The following is a 17,914-nucleotide window of genomic DNA, read 5'->3' as shown; positions in this document are numbered from 1 at the left end:
TTGTGTATCAATAATAAAAATTATGAATATGTATCACTTGAGTGAAAGGCTTGGGTAGCCTAAAAATTATTACCCACATCTCAATATATTTTGTTTTGTTGTTTATTTATAAAATTCAATTACTATTTAAATTTTGCCTCTATATTAATTACACCATTCAACACTTAATAACTGCCAAAATAGTTTCCAATCAATCAGTGTCTTAAACTTGGGTCATGAATTCTTTAAAGGTGGTTCAGCAAAGCTTTTTTAGAAAACAAACTATGTATATTCAATTTTTTTAAAACCAAAAACTATTTTTTATCACTTAATTGAACAAAGAAAAGTGTGTCTATTAAAGAGAAAGCATACTTTTGCTTCAATTTCATGTTCCAAGTTTGAAAAGAATATTTTAGTAATTCAAAGTCAAGCTGGAATTTCGCCAAGACAAAAAAGACTTGATAGACTACATAGACAAATCGACTACAAAACTTAAATACCAGAGACCAACATTACAAAATAATATTCGTAGATAAATTAATTATTAATATACTATGCATCAAAACAAATTTAATGCATTATAAAAGTTGCATAAATTTTTCTTCCAGATTTTTTTTATTGCCGTATAGTGTACAAAATAAAAAAAAAGAACCACTCTCCATTATTTTTAGTTTAATGATCAAATCTTCAAGTTCAAGGGCTCCACCTTAATGATTTGAGTGGGTGACTTCAAATATGATAATCAATTAGCATAGGACACAATAACAATAGCAATTGGACACAATAACATACTTTCTCTGAATAAACATAAATTATTTTCAACAGACTTGAAATTCTGACCCCTAAAATATAGGAAGTAGCCGCATTCTGGATAATATAATCTCAATAGATTGGTCAGGAGAGCAGTGCAAAGTGTGGACCCCTAATGTTAATTTTACTTTATGTATTTCATCATATCTCGAGAACCTTTTAAGTGAATTGAAATTTTTTTCGCACAATTATAAAATTTGTTTATCCAATGATACTTCCCAGCAAAATTAAGTTTTAGTAGGTGTTTATTATTCTTATTATTTTATTTAAGTAAAGTTAAAAAAGTTTGAATTGTAAGGTGAAAAGTTTGAATTGTAAGATGTACAATTGTATACATCAGTTTAAAAAAAAAATTTATACCTTACAATTCAAACCTTTTTCCCTCTATTATAAAACAAATAAGTATTTACTAAAAGTTTTTTTTTTGTTGCTTTTTTCTTTCTTTTTTTTGCATGAAATTATCGTAGGATTAACGAATTTTATAATTGAGCACAAAAATTTCCAATTCACTAAAAAATTTCTCAAGAAGTATGTGTAAAGTAAAATTACTTAAAGGAGTCCAAACGTTTGACCGCTTTCCAGACTAAACTATTGGAATCATACTTCCCAGATTGCGGTAACCCCTTTTATTTTAAGTCACAGAAATACAAATCCATCAACAACAAAAAAAAGGTATGTTTATTCAGAGAAAGTTAACTTTTACATCTGATTTTGTAACTTAAAATATTGTCTGCACTTATTACTAAATAGCATATTTGAGGACATAGTTTATTGCTTTGTGCACTGTATATAAGTAACTTCTATGTAAAAAATTTCCCATATCTTTAAAATTTTGAATGCTTTTAATCTTAAATAGCTTATTTTGATGTAAAAATTACCTTCCTTAAATTATATATTTCTAAAAATAATCAAGTTCCAATTCATAACTTTCTGTCCAATTAATCCAATTCATAACCCCTGTGGCAAAACTTTTTTGAGCAATCGGCGACAAAACTCTCTAGCACTTTTAATAAAGATACTTTATACTCACAAGATACTTTTAATAGCAACAAACATATATGTTACTAATTTAAAATAACAAAAGTGCTTTGTTTACAAAAAAAAAAACATAATTTTTTTAATTGAACATGCAATAATTCTTTATTCTCATATTATGGGTGATATTCTCGCATTTTATTGGGGACACAAATTATACACTTCTTTGCATTTTGTAATTAATCATCAAAATAAAAAAATAATTCAAAATCATGAAGTCTGTAGCAGTAATAGCCAGAAAAAAATTAACAACGAGATCATGCGAATCAGGCACCTCAATTCATGTTTCGTCTTGATTAAGTTTTTGTAATAAATAATATTGTATGAAAAATATTGGATTTAAAAACTATGGAAAAATTAATAGCAATAACTGCCAAAAATTAGATAAAATTATTGCCTTAAATACTCAAAAGCATGATTCGAATTTTCCATACTGTTTGAAATATATCAGGGTATTTAAAATCCTTGTGAAAATCAATTACTGCCGAAAATACAATTGAAACATTACATCGATTTACGATACTATCATCGTAAATTGAGCACATCAAAAAGTGATTATCTAAATGCATGATTCAGATTCAAATATTACGTGTAAATTTTTGTAGAAAAGAAAATGATTTTTCTTTTTACTTTTCAAAAGTAAAATCTTTCTGCAAGAACTATGTAACGTTCTGCGACAATGTCGCTGCGATTTTGCCACAGGGCTTATAACTTCTTGTCGATTTTGCTTAGCATACTAAATTACATATTTGTAAAATTACATTTCCTAAACAATAAAAAAAATCAATTATAATCCACTTACAATCCTTAGGAGCTTCACCCATGCAATCCATTGGAGTAGATTCCATACACTTACGCTTGTGTACATTCAGTTTACAATCTATTAAACGAAAACAAACATTTAGTTTAAAATGAAAACAAACACTAACACACTAAAAAAATTTGATTATGAAATTTTTTTTAGCATTTCATGATCCAGGGTGCGTAGCCAAATCTCTCGACAAAAAATAAGCACCTTTAAAGTACTTTTTAAGCACTATATACATTTACAAAATGCAAAATAGTTTTCAAAGACTTTACATGATCATGATAAAATAACTAATTTCCGACAAAGAATTCTTTTCTTGATTATATTAGCCATGATAAAAAGATCGAGATTAAAAAACCCCCCATGAAAAATGCACCTTTAAGGGCTTTTAAAAAACGAAAATCAAAAATAAGCACCTTTAAGCACTTTTTAAAAACGCTACACACCTTGTGATCTGAACAAATTTGTACATTACTTCTTTAATAAATGGAATTATTAAAAATTTACTTCTACCAACAGTCCCTTTCATCAGTTTTCAAGAAAATCAAAACTCAATTTTTCAAATCAGAAAAACTGCAGCTTCTTCACAACTGATTTTCAAAAGTAAGATTAATGAAAAATTTAAATATTCTGTTAATAAGGACAGAAAGATATTATACACCTATTTTTTATTTATCTTTTCCTTATAATCAGTAGGTTAAAGTAATGTGATCACTCACATTATTTTAACTCATTGCTTTACTAAATCTTTCAACTTTCACATTACTTTAGTTTAAAAATTTTAGAATTAGATTTCCTAAAATATAAAAGCAGCTGTTAATGCTTTAATAGTTTTTATTTAATAACATAATGTTTATAAAATATATATAATTATATAGTGAAACATTTAATAAAGATTAGAGTAAACATCAAAAATAATTTTGCTAAATATTTCAAAAACAAAAGTAAAAAAATTACCTCAAAGAGGTTCAAACTTTTAAACACTTTGCTCACTTAACTATTGTGAAATGTATAAGGCAAAATGAATGATTGACACATATCACGAGGCAAATAAGTTTAATAAATGACGATTTTAAAAAACTATAAAATCTCCTCTTTTTTCAACAAAAATGCACTCCATGAACATTTTATGATTATTTATTTTAATAAATTGGAATTAATGTGAATATTTTATAATATATTGAATACTTTATATCATGAATGTTTCTTATATCTTTATTCATCAAGAAATGAACCTTTTAGTGACATGCCTATTTTGATAAATGCTCCAAAAGAAATATTAATATAAAAAGTTTTTTTTAATGGTTTAAAATTCTCAATTTTTGAAAATGTGCCCACTATTCAGAATGCTACAACTGGTCACTGGCTAGTTACAAACTTTCTTAACTTCACCCTAAAGTGATGCGTATAATTTTAGAAACATGAGCATGAAATATTTACAGAGTATCTGCTACATTTTAGATTTTCAAATTCATGACTTTCCATGACCATTTCCAAAACTGTTATACTCTGCATCTTCATATTTATAGATCTTAAATTTAAAAGAAAATGTAAAGAAAGAGTTGAAGCAAAAAAATAGCTGAAAAAATACAAAAGCAAATAATATTTTTAATTTTTTTTTCTGCAGAATTATATTATAAAGATACTTTTCTTGTTCATCGGAAAGGAAAGAATTTTCTGTTCCCATTTCGGAATATAAAAAATTCCTCAATGACTAGCTTGCTTCAGCTAGAATTTGAAATTGATAAAATAAAAAATGAAAAAAAAAAAAATATTAAAAAAAATCTGAAATCACAGAATTTTATAAGATAAATTGCTCTAGTAATGATGTTTTTTCCCTCATTTTTTGAAAGAACACCATAATTTTTAAAGAACATGATAAAAACATTTTATATTTTAATAAATATGACTGTGAGAGGGGATTTTGTTACAAATTCAGATATTCGGAACACCATGAAATTGGGGGGAGGGGGCAATTCCATTTTAAAAATTAGATTTTTCCGCGACCTAAATCCATGACTTTCCATGAATTTTTTTAAATAGTTAAAATCATGACATTTCATAATAAATTTTTTTCAATACCGAAATTCATGACTTTCCATGATTTCTCATGACTTTCCAGGTGCACCCCTCTATTTAATAACTATGAAAAAGAAGTATTGTCATAAATGTGTTACCTTTACATTGCATCCCTTGTCTAATAAGACCCTTTAAAAGTTTCTTGCAGTAAAAGCAAACTGTTGGCCTAGTATAGGAATGGATTTCAAAACGATGAGGCACCTTCATTTTAGAAGAGGAGGATGACTTTTCAAAAAATGTAGTTTTTCCAGGTGGCAATGATGGAGATTTACGATTTCTATTCGGAGAAGGTGGCTGAAACTTTGAAATGAATAAAAATAAGTATTGGTGACAAACAAAAAATTTTTTTCAAGGAAATAAAACTTGTAACATTTTACGAAAATAAAAGATACATAAAAATTTTTACTAATGCGAAAATAAAATTAATAAAAGTATGCCTATTAAAGTAATTTTCTAAAATTTGTGGTATCTTAAAGACAAATGGTCAATGAAATGACCCTTATGCAATATATGAAACTCTTAAAAAAGCCTATTTGAACTATAAAGTATTTTATATTGATCCAATTCTTAAAATTAAGCTATCATAGAAGCTTCAGAACTAATAGGCTTTTTTATGGTAAAAAAAAACAACACAATTATGACTTAGAAAGAAATTAGAAATATAACTTCCAAGCTCAGTCTCCTCACTCAGCAAGTGCCTTTATTTGTAAACAAAAAAAGCAAACCTATCTTTATTAAACAGTTATATAAATATAATTAAAATGTGGGGGGGGGTGGAAACTAACTAAAAGTACAAGTCAAATATTTGTTTGGAAATGTTCAGAAACTTTTCATAAACTGTGAAATAGAAAGAGATCCCTTGATATTTATTATATAGGACTCGACCAAACCAGAAGCCAAAAATAAAACAGGTAAAGGGTCAAATTTTTTTTGAAAATTTTTTAAATCAGCTAACAAGAGTTCTAAAAAGCTAATACATAAATCTCATTCAAATTTTGCACATGTGTTGCAGTTAAAATTTACCAATTTTTTAACAAATGTTTTTTTTTCTCTTACTTTTAATCATAACTAATTTTAAAAAGCATATATTTATCAAACATTTTACTTAATTTGCATACACCTATGCCAAACATTCAATAATAAACCCAGCACTCAATCATATATATGTACAATGTTAGAGAAAGGTTTTGGTATCGATTGTTTCATAAATTATTCTAACCACTGTACGGTTACTCAATTCTAAAAATTTAATTAACAACCGAATTTTTAAAAATTTTATAAAATATTGTTCAATGCTTTTTTTTATACACTAAAAAATTAGATATTATAGTCCTCTTATTAAATTAACATAAAATAAGAGAAAACATAGTTTTCTTTCACCCCTTAAAAAATATATAAAACCATAAAGAGTAATTTTTAGGGCAAATACAAGCAATGAGAATTTAGTGGTTCAAAAGGGCCAACAAAGTTTTCATTTAGTGGTTTAAAAATACAATGACTTAGACAAATACAATAAAGTTCAAACTGTTGAAGAATATTTGTTTGTATGTCTTAGGATGTATATCAGTTACTATACATATTTATAATTTATTATTTAAATATTTTACATACAATAAGGTTTTTAAAATCTAATTTTACGTTTAATCAACAGCATACAACTCTTAAACCACAAATATGGGTAATCATCATCTTGTTATTTTCCTTTTTTTAACAGGCTTGAATAATTTTTAGCATTTATAATAATGGATTTCTGGAAGGGATTTATAACCATGGTATTGTTAATTTCAATTTTTTGAGTTGTGATGATTCCAAAATAATTTCATTTGTCTTTTTTAGCAGTTATTGGTTATAAATTTCCACATAGTTTTTAAAATCTCAATTTTTTTAACAGAAAATATTTACAACATTTGAATCTCAAATCACACATAATCACCTTTTAATGCAATGTGACAATCATAAACTAATCAAATAATGAAACCAATTTCCAAATTCATAAAAAGTAAGTAACATTTAAAATAATAAATCAAAATAGAAAAGCGCTTAAAGCAGTTAAATCTAAATTTGTTTTATTTTAATTTAGAAAGTCAGAAATGCAATTCTAGCAGAAAACAACAAAAAATTTTAAGATATGTGTGTTAGCAGGGCAGCACATCATCAGGGGACACACTGCCTGCTAATACACAGGAACCTTTCTGTTGTCAGTGGTGAAACCAAAAAGAATAAATTATTTCCTTATATGTGGGTGTCTCTTTATTAAGTCTTACTCTGTGTATTTTTAAGTCATTATTAAGACTTACTCTGTGCGCTTTTAAATTGCGATTATTTGTCATAAATTTTTTTTTGCATTTCAATTTTTCTAATTGCTGTTTCTTATTTGTTTTTCCATAATGGGGCCTCGGGACACTGTCAGTTTTTGGTTTCACCACTGACGACAGAAAGGTTCCTGTGTGTTAGCAGGCAGTGTGTCCCCTGATGAACTGCTGTCCTGCTAACACACACATCATAAAAAATTTTGTCGTTTTCTGCTAGAATTGCGTTTCTGACTTTCTAAATTTTATCGTAAATTCACAATGCAATGATTGCTCTTTTAGCAATATTTCCACAGGATTTTTTCCCCTTCATAATTCCTAAATTTTTTGGCATAAACCTATAATATTTTTATAGAAATGAAAATATGATAAAATAAAAAGGTTTGCAATTCAAAGTTAGTTGCACCAAAAATGCTTACTAACTTCTACAATGCACCTCGTAAATGAATACTAACCGTTGCCATATTAGGAATGCTTAGAGAAATCCCAATCTGATCAGACTGATTAGGAGTGTGTAAATAAGTGGATGATTTTCTTCTACGAGTGTGTGAACAGTTATTAGGTATTTTGTACACACATCTTTTATGAAAACTAAGACCACAACCTGAAACACAACAATACATAAATCAAGATTAATCATTTAAATTCTTGTAATAAAATGAAGCAAAACAAATATGTATGTTAGAAATAAAAAAATTAAGAAATTGAAAATTATATTTTTTTAACTTTAGCTCATCAATATTGAGGAAGAGAAAAGTGTAGATGAGATTTAAAAATAATAAAGAAATTTTTCTTATTTAATCAGAGTGAAATACATTTTTGCTTTCTGCTAGGAACTGCCTTTAAACTTCATCCTCAGTTTTAGTTTATTTTAATTCTCGAAAAAACGGGGGGGGGGGGGGGGTTGCAGATTTCGTCAGTACGTTTTGCATTATCAAGTTTTTAGTCGGCTGGAAGCAAAAAAGAAAACAAAAAACCTACTGTGCTTGGAAGTGTGGCAAGTTTAATTGTTAGTTTGTGGGACTGTATACGTACGTGTTAGTGCACGATGGTTACTGAATTTACACAGAAAAAAAAAGAGTAAAAAAAAGGTGAATCACTTCACTGACATTTGGAAAGTTTTGTTTCACTTTGTTTCGTCCCTTGTTCTTAAAACTATCATACAAAAACTAATATTTAACTTTTTTCATTTGCCCGAGATAAATTGGGATAGTAAACTGATGGTAAATTAAATATTTTTACGCATAAAAAAATTAACATTTCAACTCAAAACTTGTGTACTATGTTTTATTTTAGTCCCTTGCACTTATTAATAAAATTTTTTTTCTTTTTTAAAAAAAATATGTAAATTTTTTTTCTTCAAAAAAATTGGTAAGGAAAGCAGTTGACAGCAAAGATTAAAAAACATATGTATTAACACATTAAGATCAATGTTTATAGACCACTTTGTATATGATAAAATAAATTGTTCCAAATATATAAATCGTAAAAAAATATCATATTGTTATATCAAGGTCTATTCTAGGTTGGATTTGAGGGACGCACCTAGAATATTGAATGCAAAATTTTAAAAAAAAATTATTTTTATAATTTTTATTCCTTCAGCAAATCTCAGTGAAATTACATAGTCAACATTAATAAATTAGAATATTTAAAGTCAATCCTTTGAATCAGTAAAATAGATTTTTAGTATGTGCGTGAAAATACGATCATTAGGACAAGAATTAATTAATGTGATATCTATTTTATTTATGGATTACTAATAATTACTAAATGGGTAAAACTGCTTCAGATTGAACCACTAAGCAAAATAGATTGTCGGTAACCGAAAAAAAAGCAAGGCAAAATGGAAATTACTAAAACACAGGGATATAATTTCTAAATTACAAAAGGCATTAAAAAATAAAAAGCTATTTAAAAATTTCAACAAAATCTTTAAATGAAATTCTTAAAAAAAAAATCTGAAGGAATAACTGAATGTCTATAAGATTTTAGTTCTGAAATACCAAGAGGAGCAATAAAAAAAGAAAGAAAAAAAGACAATGATATACCTTCACATTTGAGTCCTTGTCTAACTAAGCCAAACAACATTTCTCCACAAAAGTCACAAAATGTTGGAGATTTATAAGAATGAAGTGCTAAGCAGTGGGGCCTTGTTTGAGGTTCTGAAGAATTATTATTACCTAAAGAAAAATTCAAGTTAATAGAAAATGGTGCAATAGTATTATATTAGCAATATTATTTAAAATCATATGAATGTAATTTGAAGGCATCTTTGCATTGATAGGAAAAAGCATAAAAATGAATGTATTTGCTCAGGGATTAAAAAAATACAAACTTTTATTGAAGAGGCAGATTTTTTTTTTTCTTTTTTAGTAATAGGAAAAAAAATTTCATGTCCATGTCAACTTTTTCAAGAACAGCATTTGCGCATATTATACGGATCGAGTTGAAAGTGACTTTTGTTTTGTATGTTCTAAGAGTAATTCTGTGTATCCAAAAATTTGCGAAGAAAAAACAATCACATGTTCACTGTACTATTACTTATTTTAAGTTATTGAAGTTTTAAATTATTTCTCCTAAATAATTAGTTTGTAAGAATAAGAAAAGAAAATAAAAGCATCAGTTTTAAAATTTTAGGTGGGGAAAGTTGTTATCGACAATGTCAACCTTCATCTATGAAAAGGTACCCCATCATAGAATAGAGTTAACATGTCTTATATACTAGTAAATTGGAATTGTATTTTTTAAAACATGTCAAAAAATAATCAAAACCTTAATAAATATCCTTCAAGCTTATATAATCAAAACACCATAGTCTGAAATGTCCATGATAGCGTAACGTTTGCTCTAAACAATCTGAACAGGCTGATAAACAAACCCATCTTTAAATTTCCCTTAAAGTATTCATTTTCATAGGGGAAAAAAAAGACTTATATTACATTACCTGATAAAACAATTTCTATCAATCCATTTTCTGAAATATCTGTAATGGCGATGAGAGGCAACAGAACATTTTCAAAGCTATAATCATGTCGAAAGAAAAGCAAACGTTGGCTTAAATCACCGTGCTCATGACCAGGAAACTAAAAAAATTTAAAAACAAATCTTTTTATAATCTATGTTCAAAACAAAACAAAATTACAGCGAATAAACTGATTGAGGCCATGCCTGGGGGTGGACACCTACAGAAAGTTAATAAATAGTTGCATAATTTCTTTGCTCTTAAAATTTTTTTACCACATATACTTTTTGAAAAAAAATTAGTTTCTTTTCTGTTTTCAGCAAGTGACAAAAGCCACAACAACAAAAAATTTGATTAAAATGGTTGGCAAGAAAAAAATAATGACAAATATCAGGTACAGAAGCAAATTAATTCCAAAACTTATTTTTTTATACGAAACATTAAAAAAAAAATTCTAATATACTCATCAGAAAATACATGTTTAATCAAATTCAGAGATGAGTTATTTGCTTAAAGTTGCATCTTTGAGTTATTAGAGATGAGTTATTTGCATCTTAACTGCTTCCCTTAACAATTGATTTGGAGAAAAAAAATGCAAAAAATCATCATATTTTTTATTACATTAATAAATACAAGGAACTAAAACAAAGCATTATACACAAGTTTTAAATTGAAATTTTAATTTTTTATGTGTAAAAAATATTTAATTTACGATCAATTCATTATCCCAAATTATCTCGGGCAAATGAAAAGAGTTAAATATTAGTCTTTGTATATGTTCACATCTTCATAATCTGAAAAATCATCTGCATTACTTTCACTTTCGCTCGCGAATTACATTTTTTTTATTTTTCTTTCAATGTAAATGCATCAACCATCGTATATACAATTATACAAAACAGGTCTGCAGTTCCACAAATAACAAAACTCCCAAACAAATATTAGCAAACTTTCAATCACAGCATATTATTATTATTTTTTGTTTCGCTACCAGCTGAATAAAAACATGATAAAATGCATTGAAGAATTCTGCTATGCCCGAGTTTACTCGGGATAATAAATATTTGCAATATATACAGATCCGTGTTAACTCCAGATAATCAGGGAAGAGATTAAGAAAAGAACTGAATCTAATAAATCCTCTTTCATAATTGATCTTTTATCATTATAAATATATTTTAAGACTAAGGATAGTCTTTCGACTGCAATTTGCAATTCTGTTACAATACAGCAAGCCCCTAAAAGTATGTAAGATGCAATGAAATTGCTGAAGCCCTAGATCATGAAAAAATTTAGAAAGTCAGAGAATACACAGCTTGGGGAAACTGAAACTACGAACAAAACAATAGGTACTATTATTAACAGAATTCAATCTTCATGATTAAAATATATCAGAAAAAAATATACAAGATAAACTTACATTTTTCATAAGAAATTTACAAGCTAATTCCTTCAATTTATCAAGTGAAAATTCATTAAGATTTACAGTGATATTCTCTTTTAAAAGTCCAGTTTGTAATGTAAAAGTCAAGTCACTGGGAATATTCAAAATAGGCAGATCCATCCTATAAAAATTACAGAAGAAATTATTATGCATTAATAATCTATTGCTACTAATTAATAATCTATTATTAAATATTAAAATCTAGCATAAAGAACAAAATCATTTGTACACAACCAACAATTTACATTCATTTTACAAATAGCATATTAGTTTCACCATATTTCAGGCTTTCACACTGTTGTAGATAAATATATACATTCACACCATTACGTGTATGTATATGTTGTGCAAAAGTTTAATTTATCTAGAAGCTACGATAAAAATTTGGATCAGTTTTGGAACTCTTAGCATCGAGCATTTTATTTTGAGTAGTTAAGTCATTTGAGTCATATGTGGTTAAAAGTATCCTAATTATATTAATATTAAATTATAGATAAAAGTGCAGTAGCTTAATTTAACAAAGCAATTACAAAATTGGAAATGAACTTAATTGTTCAAGATTATTTCAAACATTTATCATTAATTGGCCTTTTAAAATAAATATTTAATGCATAAAACTTACTGCATTTGAACGATCAATCTGCCCTATCACTGTAATTATAATATTCTAAGTTTAATAAAACAGTTATAAGATTGAAAAAAATTCTAAATGAAGCAGGAGATACTGAACAAACATTATTCAATTTTTTAAATATTTAATTCCGCAGTTAATGCTGACATACAATTAAATTCACCTAAATTACTTCCCTGAATAATAACTTTCTACATTTATCAAAGCAATTAAAAAAACATTAAAAAAAATTAAAATTTGCATGATTATTTAAGAAACTATGCATTCTATTCAGTCTATCAAGAAATTTAATTCTGCCACTAATCTACGCGTGGAATTTAATGCATGTATATGACAAATCTGGATCATTATAATCACAGCATTCTTAATTTCACAGAAACCTTTAAAGAAAAATGACTCACCCAAGCAGAATTATTTCAATCATTAAACATTTATCGAATTCAATTTAGAAAGATATTCAATTCTGCCATTAATGGGTCTATGAAAACGAATTCCTCAAGATGACAAACTCAGCAGTATTAGTTTAGGAGAAACAATTACAGACGGAATACTTATACACTTAATCAAGCAGGATTATTTCAAACATAACTGTAATCATTTATTTTATTCGGTCAATAAACTCAGAAACAAAAGCAATTAAGGGCATTTATAAAAAATGAAAAGCTTACTTAAAATGTAAATAAAACTCGGACAGATGAATTATAGAGATCCCGCAATCAAAAATTTATACATCACTTTCCTCATAACTACCGTGATTCAAATATACTTTTACAAAATTCAAATTTGAAACTCATTAATAAGCCTTCAAATTCTAATAAAATTAAAAGGCAAGCTTGCAACGTCAAACCTCAAAAACACTTGTTTTGTTTGTTATTTGGTGTTCAACAAGTAGACTAATGTAGGAGATCTGGACTTTTAACTTTCACCTCACCAGGAAGATTCAAAAAATTAGTTCACCATTAGCAAACCGGTTTTAGGCCTAAAAGGCAGTGCTTGTGTTGTTTTAGAGATCGTACCGTTTTCACTGCATCCTTCAAAGACATGCATTGGATTAAAACTGCATACAGCTCCGATTTCCATGGAAGAGAAATGAGACTCTGAGTGAAACAGAGAGTGATTTAAACCATGATTATTAGAAATAAACTTAATCTACTTTTTAAAAATATTTTATTGTGATTACATTTTTAGCTAACATTTAACTAATTTTTTTAAAAAGTGGGCTCTAAAGTGGTGGCTTACAGAAGATATTTGATTCAAAAGATTTTTAAGAAAAATGTTTGGTGGTTGAAATTAATTAAAAAATGAGCTGTTGTTGTTGTTAATTTACGTCGCACTAGAGCTGCACAATGGGCTATTGGCGATGGTCTGGGAAACATCCCTGAAGATGATCCAAAGACATGCCATCACAATTTTGATCCTCTGCAGAGGGGATGGCACCTCCGCTTCGGTAGCCCGACGACCTGCACGCGAAGTCGAGCACTTCACGGTAGAACAGTTTAAAGAGGACCAATACCGCACACTCTCGGTCCCTACGCAGGCTGATCCAAGTGGTCACCCACCCGCACACTGACCGTAGCCAGTGATGCTTGACTTCGGTGATCTGTTGGGAACCGTGTCTTAACGATCAGTCCACTGCGGGACTAAAAAATGAGCAACCCAGTAGTATTATGAGTGTTAAAATGCTATTTTTACAATACAGTTTTATTTTTGCAATTTTTTTTGTACTTACTATATATATTTAAATTTCCATGAGGAAAATAATTTCGTAGGTTGTTAAGAACTGAGAGTTAAGCATAGAAGCAATATTCTTGCTGTCCAGCAGTGAACTGATCGTTAAGACAAGGTTCCCAGCAGATCACTGAAGTCAAGCAACACTGGCTGCGGTCAGTGTGCGGGTGGGTGACCACTTGGATCAGTCTGCATAGGGATCGAGGGTGTGCGGTATTGGTCTTCGTTAAACTGTTCTACCGTGAAGTGCTCGACTTCCCGTGCAGGTCGTCAGGCTACCGAACCGGAGGTGCCATCCCCTCTGAAGAGGATCAAAATTGTGATGGCATGTCTTCGGATCATCCTCAGAGATGTTTCCCAGACCGTCGCCAATAACCCATTGTGCAGCTCTAGTGCGACGTAAATGAACAACAACAACAATATTCTTGCTAAATAAATATTCCATTTTTCGGCGGGCTTGATTTCTAAATCTTTAAAATTTGAAGGTATAAGAGCCGCAATCTAGAAAACAAGGGCTAAATAGTTTTGATAAGAAAATGATTGGAAGTTATTTCTCCTTTTGACTTTTTTTTGCGTCTTTAGCCGGTATGTCTCTAAAACTATTTAACCTGTACTTTTGAAACTCGGTCAGATATATAGTAAAATAATATGTTTCCATATAAAAGGAATATATTATTTTCTTAGCACCTGAGTATGCGAGGGGTGCAATCTAAAGATGACATCGCTTAAGATGAAGGTTTTTCCTTCAACGTTGTTACGGTTAGAAGAGAGTTGGGTGTCGGGAGAAATAGACGTCTGGTCATTCCGGACATAGACCGGATTAAAAAATCTTCTATAATCTCGATTAAAGATGATACCAGCTTTTGCTGTGCGATGGCAATTCTTTTAGGGAAAACTGTCATTGAAAGAGATCCGGATTTGCTAACTTTAAGAAAACAGCGATGTAATCTGTTGGAGAGACGAGCAATGGCATTGCATGGAACGGTTCAGGTGCCTGAAAGACCCTGTGGATTTGAGAAAATCTTTATTTTCGAAAGGCACCTTGATCTGCAAGTTATTGTGATCAGCAGCGAAAAGATGAACCTGGTAATATTTTTCATCGTTTTTATCTATTTAATTGATAATGAATTTTGCTAAATATATCTGATAAAATCCCCAAAAGGCTTTTACGGATCTAGTCACTTTTGTGAATCTTGTTTGAAGCCATTTCAAAATGTTGAGGTTCACTGGTGTGAATTTTTTTGCCACGTCTGCCGAAGAAGTAATTGTGCGAAAGAACAAGAGGGGATCAGGTGTACCGAATCAACACCTCCTAGAAGAATGAAGGCATCAGCACGGATCAATTTTGTAGTCCGATGTGACGAAGTTAACTGCGCAGTAGATGAAAAATAAGAAAGATGTCATTACGTTCGGGGTACTAAGCTGCGCAGTGGTTGAAAATACGAAATATGTCATTACGTTTGGACTACTAAAGGATATTTATGGTAACCCGTGCTGAGGCCTGCTCTTTTCTAGGAGGTGTTGACCGAATGCGACAGACTTTACAGCTTATCATAATGCACATATAGAAAAGGGAATGTGTGCTTAGGTACTGTATTTTATTTCATATAATTTTTAGCATTAATTGATTTTTTTATTATTTTTAATTGATTATTAATTGATATTTTTAATTGATTAATTGATATTTCTTAAAAATTAATGGCCTCTCAGTGGATTGATCGTTAAGACACGGCTCCCAGCAGATCACCGAAGTCAAGCATCACTGGCTACGGTCAGTGTTCCCACGCGTACACGTCGTCGGGCCACCGAAGCGGGGGTGCCATCCCCTCTGCAGAGGATCAAAATTGATATGGCATGTATTCGGATCATCCTCAGGGATGTTTCCCAGACCGTCACCAATAGACCATTGTGCAGCTCTATAGTGCGATGTAAATGAACTACAACAACAACAAAAATTAATATTTTACTAATGTAATGTAATCAGATGTTTTACAGTTTTTTTATTTTAGATTTATTAGTGTCGGAAGTGCTTGAAAGAAAAAAAATGTCCTAAAGAACAGCATAAGTGAGGAGAAAGTAGGTGCAAGGCGTGCAAAAAATATCCCCCTCCCGATCATTTCTGTTCTCTTAATAAAGTAGAAGCTAAGAAGCCTAACGATAAGATGATGTTCGTCGATTTTGAAACGACCACTGGAGAGTACATAGTAAATTGTGCAATATAGTAATTGAGAGACTTGAAGAAGAAAACGCTTTGACTGATTTTTGCCATTTTGTGTTCAATCCTATTCATAAAGATTACACATTGGTTGTACACAATGTGAAGGGGTTTGGTGGCCAGTTTGTATGGTTGCTGGTTATCAGCCTGAGGTGATTCCCCAAGGATCTAAAATGTTGCAGATTTCGTTGACAGCATTGAACATCCGTTGCATTGATTCCTACAGTTTCTTTCAGGGGTGAAAGCGAGACGGAAAAGAGGAAAGGCTGGTAGTAAAACCATTCCAGTTATAGCTAGTTTTGGGGAGGAGTTTACTTATTCTTTTTTTAAATTTTTCAACAATATCTACTTTATCTTGGAAAAGAAGCAGTTTTATATATATGCCAGAATTATAAAAGAAATCTTGATAGTTTCAGATATTTCATTTTATTCGAAAAAAATGCCGGAATGAAATGTTTTACGTACCAGGTTTTTCTCTTTTCCGTCTTGCTATATAAGGGCCTTCACCCATGGTTTCTTTCCAATGGCTCCATCGAAACTGCCAAAGACTTGTGGGGATAGTAGTTATAGACAATGTCAACTTTCGTCTACGAAAAGGTACCCCGGCATAGAATCGAGTTAACATGTCTTACATACTAGTGAATTGGAATTATACTTTTGTAGTGGTAGATACACTACAGTACTCCCCCACCAGAATTATATCTGTGATAGAATTCGATGAACTGATACCACTAGTTGATTCATTGCTGTTTTGTGAGAAGCCGGGAGAGCTGTATTAAGATCACCGTACTTTTTGATAGTAGTAAGAACTGTATTAAGTTCGTGGTTGCCGTTAGCAGTTGAGTGTATCCAGACTGACGTTGTGCGTCATAGAGACTGAGTAGCAACAGCTTGAGGAGGTGGATAATGTCGCAGTCCCAAGTAGCAGGTTAACTATTCGATGTGGATCATTCATTGAAGTAGGCGTGTTCAAATCGAAGTGGGAGTTTCTGTCAAGGTAGGCGTAACATCCGGATCACCAATGTGGGGAAAGGCTTCTTTCCTTTTCTCTTTAACACTAAAGAAAACAACATTTATGAAAATGTAATGCCTCGCCAATCATTATACAGCCCAGAAATGATGTCTAATGAAACACGCCAGATCGTTCTGTAATCGTAATAGATTCAGTTAAATTATCTTGAAATAACACTTATCTAGATTCAGCAGTTGAAAAGAATTATTTGTGGGAATTTGCATTTTTATAAGGTAGATGTCTCAGGAGATTGAATTCTTAAAGTTAAGAAAATGCGATTTCAAATAATTAGTCAGCTAACATTAAAAATACTTTTATTCTAAACAAAAATTTCATTTTTTTACAAACCAATAAAATTATTTTAAATATTGATTCGATCTCCCTGTTGAAGCTTCGAAGTATTGGAAGCTAAAAGTAAAAAATATGAATTAATAAGAAAATCTTATTTACAATTATAGCGGCAGGTTTTAAAATATTAGAATCATATTATCTTCTACAGATCTAATTAAACAAAATAAATTGTTTTTTTTTCACGACTTAAATTAACTGGTTGAAATTAATATTCTTTTCCAGTTAAATGCATTCCATTTTTGCCATTTCTATTCAATCCTCGTAACTAAAAGCATTTAAAAATGTGACAGGTGCCACAGTCTAAAAATAAAATACTCTGAAAAAATACTACCATTAACACTATTTACAGAAATAATACATATAATTCCGATCGTATTAGAAAATTGTAGCACTTTTTTTATTTTCCCATAATTGAGCCTACATATTTCATTATGGTACTAATAAGTTTCATAATTATGTTTTCTTTTTTTTTCCCCCCTACAAATCTTTACACAAACTTAGTCTATATTTTCGAACTTCTTGTCAAATGTCATAAAATTAGTTTTTCA

The 17,914-nt window shown here is 29.7% G+C and overlaps 1 protein-coding gene across 1 annotated transcript in view; it reads right to left on the bottom strand.

Moving 5' to 3' along the window:
* Nucleotides 1-13,029, bottom strand: part of LOC107448714 (serine/threonine-protein kinase D3) — a 38,643-nt gene extending 25,614 nt beyond the window's left edge. The window contains exons 1-7 of the mRNA XM_087158042.1: nucleotides 12,729-13,029; nucleotides 11,406-11,550; nucleotides 9,968-10,106; nucleotides 9,072-9,203; nucleotides 7,476-7,624; nucleotides 4,810-5,011; nucleotides 2,627-2,704 (exon numbers count right to left, since the gene is read on the bottom strand). Coding sequence (XP_087014168.1) covers nucleotides 2,627-2,704; nucleotides 4,810-5,011; nucleotides 7,476-7,624; nucleotides 9,072-9,203; nucleotides 9,968-10,106; nucleotides 11,406-11,549 — 844 coding nt within the window. The 5' untranslated portion in view covers nucleotide 11,550; nucleotides 12,729-13,029. The remainder of the gene's footprint in view (nucleotides 1-2,626; nucleotides 2,705-4,809; nucleotides 5,012-7,475; nucleotides 7,625-9,071; nucleotides 9,204-9,967; nucleotides 10,107-11,405; nucleotides 11,551-12,728) is intronic.
* Between the last annotated feature and the right edge of the window lie 4,885 nt (nucleotides 13,030-17,914).

This window comes from Parasteatoda tepidariorum, chromosome 2 (genome assembly GCF_982258835.1).
Source record: "Parasteatoda tepidariorum strain Cologne lab strain chromosome 2, Ptep-v5.0, whole genome shotgun sequence".
Taxonomy (NCBI): Eukaryota; Metazoa; Arthropoda; class Arachnida; order Araneae; family Theridiidae; genus Parasteatoda; species Parasteatoda tepidariorum.
Note: the sequence above shows the minus strand (reverse complement) of the source record. Positions and strands in the feature narration are given on the sequence as shown.